At 40.1% G+C, this 6,922-nt stretch overlaps 1 protein-coding gene across 2 annotated transcripts in view; it reads left to right on the forward strand.

The window, feature by feature from the left end:
• Positions 1-4,842, forward strand: part of LOC139540044 (nuclear factor of activated T-cells, cytoplasmic 3-like) — a 29,512-nt gene extending 24,670 nt beyond the window's left edge. For both annotated transcript variants that reach the window (XM_071343580.1, XM_071343581.1), the window contains one exon: positions 3,368-4,842. In XM_071343580.1, the coding sequence (XP_071199681.1) occupies positions 3,368-3,483 (116 nt within the window). In that variant the 3' untranslated portion in view covers positions 3,484-4,842. The remainder of the gene's footprint in view (positions 1-3,367) is intronic.
• Positions 4,843-6,922: the final 2,080 nt, after the last annotated feature.

Consider the following 6,922-nt stretch of genomic DNA (forward strand, 5'->3'; position numbering starts at 1 on the left):
GCTCGGGACTACAAAATGATTATTATGGGAGATAATTGATCTATACGTTGGTTTGTCATGGACAACCGCGAGGTCGGCCAGACATCGTGTGTTCACCAAAATCGAATCCAAGTGAATCCAAATCATTACACTGTTGATTTTATGTGTCTCCGAGTGGACACACGTACCTCTCCAAAGTGTGCACAGTTCCTAAGTCATTTCAATGCACTTTTATGACTCAGAGATTGCTTTTGTTGTTTTGTTCTTCTAGCAGTGCCGTTGAGGAACTAGAGCACACTTGTAGTTGTTTTGTTTGGAACACAACCCTGCAATCACACAATTACTCTTGTTGTTTACGCAATCCAAAAAACGGCCAATTATAAATCGCAATTTGGGTCAGGTGAGCTTCACTTCAACACTTGTTCTATTCCCAACATGACCAGCTGAGTTATAAAATAGGATCTTACAGTGTCAGGCTTTCACCGGGCAATTCAGAGAAACAGATCGTCATTTTGGTGCACATAGAAAGGAGTCATGCGTGCGTGCATTCAGATGCGTGGTCCGCTGCAAATTTTCTTTACAATAGACAAACAAGCTCATTCTGTTCAGAACAACCCAGGGCATGAAGCCATGTCATCTTGTAACTGTACATCAAACATAGTGATCATAAAGTTGTCACTGTATATGACATGAGTTTTATGATATGGAAATGTGAAGTGCACATTTGGACTCACGGGTGTTTGGCTTGCTTGTATGACATCAAAGCTGTATTTATTATAATCCTCAACGTCTCATCTTTCAAAATACATTGAGTCCTCTTAATTTACAGCATTTCCCTCACTCTTTCAACAGTAGGCTAATGTTGTCCAATTAAGCGGAAGAGATGGAGGTAACTTCTAGACAGCCACTGTCTAATTTTGGTGCTTATCAATGCCCCAATCTGCCATTTTCAACACGTATACGGGTACGAATGTAAAGGGCAACTGTCAATTATCTATAAACTAATAAAACGCAAATTTTTTTCATATTGTAGCGTAGACCCTACTTTACATCACCAAAGGTCTTTGTTGTGCTTGCCATCGGTTGAGACACTTGGTTTGATGTCATTTCAATCATAGAAATATAATTATTGAATGGACCTATCCATTCAGACCACTGCAATTTAGCTGGTACACCATTGAAATTGTAATTGAATTAACATTTTAACTTCTAATTACTACCACAAAGATGGCCGCCGGTCCACCCACCATCGAATGTCAACTTAAATGGTCATGTGTTTTCTATTATTTATATTTCTAGGATTTTAGTAGGTTTCATGACAGTATCAGGATTGACAGTATCATTTAAAACAACAGATATTCCCATTCAAGTCAACATTCTCTCATGTGTGGACCTCCAACCAGTTTGTGGTACCATTTTAGTACATTTACCAGCCAAAACATGACACCCACCCTGTATTCAAGAGTATTTTGTGTCTCCACCGATGGCGGGCATAACACGACAACCTCAGATTATGTAAAATAGGGTCTAAACTACAACATATGTAAATCCCGAGTACGCGTTTTTAGATCATTTACATTTAAGGTAAAAAATAAAACAAATAAATAAATCTTCAATAGTTTGTAAGCTTTTAAATGATATCAATCTCAACCATTTAACTTTTCCAGTGATGTAGACATGGATGCCTCGTGGTATGGTGGGTTATACAAAATAGGTCAACTTTGAGAACCTTTATCTCCAAAAAGTCACTTTCTGAGCACTTCTACAAGGGGCAAATATGTATGGAAGGGTCCGTTCAAATCAAAAGAGGTGCTGTCAAAAAGTGATTGAATTCATATGGATTTACCCAGCTTAGAGTAGGGCTGGCTGTAATTACAGGCCTTTAGGGGCCAGGCGATGAACCGTAAAGCTCTCACGATCTCACCATGCCGACCTGATTTTTTAATTAATCACCTCGCGCTGGCCGGACTGTGTTTGTCCCGACAACACAGTCACTGTGGCCCAGTATTCTTGTCACCATATGCCCACTAGGTCTTTGTTTGCTCCTCTACAGGGCTGCATGGCTGCCAGCCCATGTGTGTGCATTTGTGTGTGCGTGCATGCATACCTGTGTGTGCGCTTGTGCACATACTGTCTTTGTATGTTTGTTTGTGTGCATTATGATGTAGGTTAATTATAGGCAGAGGCCCGGATTGCTAGCTAAGGAGATGACACTTTTAACTGTGTGTATGTTAGTATAGCCTACAAACTATAGTCACATAGAGGAGGCTAAAGATACCGTGCACGCGTATCTGCTTCAGTTACCGTCTGTGGCACAGCTGTCACGGGGCAGTAATGACAGACAGGCTTTCAGAAGACCCCCACAACCCCCTCACTACATACGGCTTGGAAATAGGACCCCTGGCCTGAGCTGGGCGGAAGGGTCCTCTTTGAACTTGACTTTCACCCTACAGGGTTTCTGCAACTCTGATACTTAAATTAAGAAACAGCGAGTTTATGCCTCATTAGGTGAGATTAGATAATTATTTAATTGAAAGGATTTAATCAATTTGTCATTTCAAATGAAAGTGATTTCATTGATGTACAGTTGTGGGATCTTTTAGTTTCAATGATTTTGTTTTTCTTAATGACTAATTTTAGGCTCTTACAGTGTATTGTAAGTGTTCTTGGAGGAAGGGAGCAGGTGCAGTCAAGCTGTCGGAGTTCCTGTTAGTCTATTGGTTGAAAAAACAGGGACTGGTTATTTCCGTTCCCTCAGTGCTAGCCTGTTTGTTTACATGTGTTGTCTATCATCTACCCTCATACACGGCTCGGGTTGCAAACACACCACCTTTTCATGGAAAGGCTATGAGTACGGTGTATATGTGACCATTTGATCCATGTGTTTTTGTTGCACTGTAGGGAGTATAAATAGACATCACAAATACAGACTGGGACCTCAGCCTTCGACATGGATCCCACCCTTTGATAAAGCTCCAAAATGTGTTCTCACCATTCAGCCATCTCTAACCTTTAGACCAGGCCTCAATCTTTGGTTGTTTTTCATAATGTGTGACATCTGCAGAGCTAGACTGTTAAAACGAAAAGAAAGCTATGTGTATCAACAATGCAAGGCATTCAATGTCTGTTCCACATTGGTTCACGTCAAAATAAGTCAATTATACATTTAGCATTACAACAAACTGTGCACACACACTGGTTGAAACACCGTTGATTCAGCCAGTGTGTGTGCCCAGTTTTTTTTGTGCTGCTAAATGTATAATTGACGTTTGCCATTTGGTTTAGATTGAGGAGATTGGCAATGCTGCCCTCGGATGGCTGAAACAACTATAAAGTAAGAAACGACAAGAGGCTTGAAACTAACCCCCTGTGTGTCTGTGTTTTGCAGTGAATGAGATCATCGACAGAGACATATCTCAGCTCAGTGGCGGTGGTGGTGGGGCAGCAGAGTCCAATCAACCAGAACAGGATACTTATGGATGGGATACTGAGATACTCCAGTGATACTGTTCTTCCATTCTGTGGCCTTCATTCGTTTTCTATTAATCATCATCATTACTCAGGACAGGAGTTGAATTGTGCTCTCTATGCATTTGGCGGTTCTATTACTAACTGACCACAATATTGACGGCAAAACTGTGGTGGTTTAACTGGTGCAATTAACCCAGTTGATGGTAATACATACACCTGTGGATGTGGGTAGGCTGTAGAGAATGTACCCACTGGGCACAGATGTCAATTCAACATCTATTCCACGTTGGTTCAATGTAATTCCGTTGAAATGACGTGGAAACAACTGACTCAACCAGTGTGCCCGGTGGGTATGCCTGTTTGTTTGCTTATCTAACAGTTCAGGATTTTCAAGTCAAACTAAAATATATTTTAGGAATAAAGATGGCAATACTTCTCATACCAAAGATTTGTATTTGTTGCCCTTAAGGCACAGCTGAAATATAACTAATTGTCTGTAAATGCATGAAAATTACGTATTTGGTGTGGAAAGAACATTGATGTCAATGAAGAGGCTGAAAAAGGCCAAATACCAAATGCTGTGTTAATTTAATATTTATTGGGGAAATACATTCGATTTAAATTGATTTTTGATACTGTAGCTCTTGCAGTTGTATGATTCTTTAGAATAATGATACATTTTCATAACCTTCTAATGCCTGGTATTGTATGCCTATTTTCTATTTTAAGATTTTAGTTTCCAAAGAATGTACAGTATATTATCCAGAATGACATGATACTTTAGCAGTATGCTTAGGTGTGAAGTAGCTATATCAAAGTTATAATGAACAAAAATATAAACGCAACATGCAACAATTTTACTGAGTTACAGTTCATATGAGGAAATCAGTCAATTGAAATAAATTCATTAGGCCCTAATCTCTGGATTTCACATGACTGAGAATACAGATAGGCATCTGTTTGTCATAGACACCTTAAAAAAAATGGGCCTCCGGATTTGGTACTGGTATTTTGGTGCATTCAAATTGCCATCTATAAAATGCAATTGTGTTTGTTGTCCATAGCTTTAACCTACCTGCCCATACCATAACCCCACCACCACCATGGAGCACTTTGTTCATAATGTTGACATCAGCAAACCGCTTGCCCACATGAGCCCGTACACATACGTGAGGCCGGTTGGACATAATGCCAAATTGTCTAAAAGGACATTGGAGGCTTATCTTGGCAAAGGTGATGCTCACTAACATAAATAAGATTTGTGTCGAACATTTCTGGGATCTTTTATTTCAATTCATGAAACATGGGACCAACACTTTACATGTTGCGTTTATTATTTTGTTCAGTGCATTTCATCAGGTTTTTGTTCAATTAAAAGAAAAGCAATTAATACGCCTGTTCTCTGTGTATCTGTGAGTGGTTTCAAAAACATATACAAAAGGTGGGGGTAGGTGTGGTTATACATTTGAAGTCGGAAGTTTACATACACCTTAGCCAAATACATTTAAACTCAGTTTTTCACAATTCCTGACATTTAATGCTAGTAAAAATGCCCTGTCTTAGGTCAATTAGGATCACCACTTTAGTTTAAGAATGTGAAATGTCAGAATAATAGTAGAGAGAATTATTTATTTCAGCTTTTATTTCTTTCATCACATTCCTAGAGGGTCAGAAGTTTACATACACTCAATTAGTATTTGGTAGCATTGCCTTTAAATTGTTTAACTTGGGTCAAACGTTTCAGGTAGCCTTCCACAAGCTTGCCACAATAAGTTGGGTGAATTTTGGCCCATTCCTCCTGACAGAGCTGGTGTAACTGAGTCAGGTTTGTAGGCCTCCTTGCTCGCTCACGCTTTTTCAGTTCTGCCCACAAATGTTCTATGGGATTGAGGTCAGGGCTTTGTGATGGCCACTCCAATACCTTGACTTTGTTGTCCTTAAGCCATTTTGCCACAACTTTGGAAGTATGCTTGGGTTCATTGTCGATTTGGAAGACCCATTTGCAAGCTTTAAGCTTTAACTTCCTGTACAATTTATTTTCTGAGGTCTTGGCTGATTTATTTTGATTTTCCCATGATGTCAAGGAAAGTGGCACTGAGTTGGAAGGTAGGCCTTGAAATTCATCCACAGGTACACCTCCAATTGACTCAAATTATGTCAATTAGCCTATTAGAAGCCTCTAAAGCCATGACATAATTTTCTGGAATTTTCCAAGCTGTTTAAAGGCACAGTCAATTTAGTGTATGTAAACTTCTGAACCACTGGAATTGTGATAAAGCGAATTATAAGTGAAATAATCTGTAAACAATTGTTGGAAAAATGACTTGTGTCATGCACAAAGTAGAAGTCCTAACCGACTTGCCAAAACTATAGTTTGTTAACATGGAATTTGTGGAGTGTTTGAAAAACGAGTTGTAATGACTCCAACCTAAAGTGTATGTAAACTTCTGGCTTCAACTGTGCATACTCTCTCAGCAATTTTTCCCACTGGATCAACACATGCTCGATGTTGCAACACACAGGAATGGGAGAACATTTAGGTATCATGCATGACCCTGAATGAGGCCCCTGTGACATGTTAACCTCTGATCCAGAGGGTCCAAAACCGGATGTACGTCAACATTCCAGTACCGGAAAATGGAAACTCAAAGAAATTGTTACAGAAACTTGCAAGGGAGGATGGTCGATACTAGACGGCAATCCTGTGTATATTAAGACATTGCGGAGCCGGCGTGAGATATGGCTCGGGAAAAGTACCTCAATCCAGGGATGAGAAATGTGTTGTACTCCAAATTGCCCCATAACCCAACTGTTACACTGAGAAGATTGAACCACTGCTATTTGCCGATAACGTTATCAACGTGAACGAGTTGTCATATTACTCCGTGCTTTTAATCCTCTGCCCGGTAGCTAGCTAGCCCCTTAGTCTTGGGTTGCTAGCTAAAATGTTAATATACCTGTCGTCCATACCTACTGTACCTAGCTATCCAAGGATGATACATATCAAACGTTACCACTTTATTACCTACAAACGAGCCAATATAAAGTTAACGTTAGCTATTTTGAATCATGATTGACAAAAAGCTTTCAAAATAGTAGGGTGTGCCCTCTGATCCCTTCAATCTAGTCCAAAACTCCCCCAAAGTAGTGGTTTGTCGATTTTTGCAAACCTCGCGACAGATCAACAAGCTTTTGCATCCCTATGGCCCCGTTTGCAGACATACACGGCTTTGAGCACTGTATTGCTCGCCATGATAATCTTGAGTAGCTACTCTACTGTCTCAGACACATGGCAGTACTCCTGTAGAAAGTGGTGATGTTGTCGATGATGACTAATTCACCTGCCTTGGAGATGTGGCAGCCGCTATTGTAGCCTACCTGGGGCCTGTTGCACAAAACTAGGATAAGGGATTAAGCCAGGATATCTTGGTGATCCTGGCTCAATTGATCCGTAATCCGGTTGCACTAAAGA

Source organism: Salvelinus alpinus, chromosome 15, assembly GCF_045679555.1.
Source record: "Salvelinus alpinus chromosome 15, SLU_Salpinus.1, whole genome shotgun sequence".
NCBI lineage: Eukaryota > Metazoa > Chordata > Actinopteri > Salmoniformes > Salmonidae > Salvelinus > Salvelinus alpinus.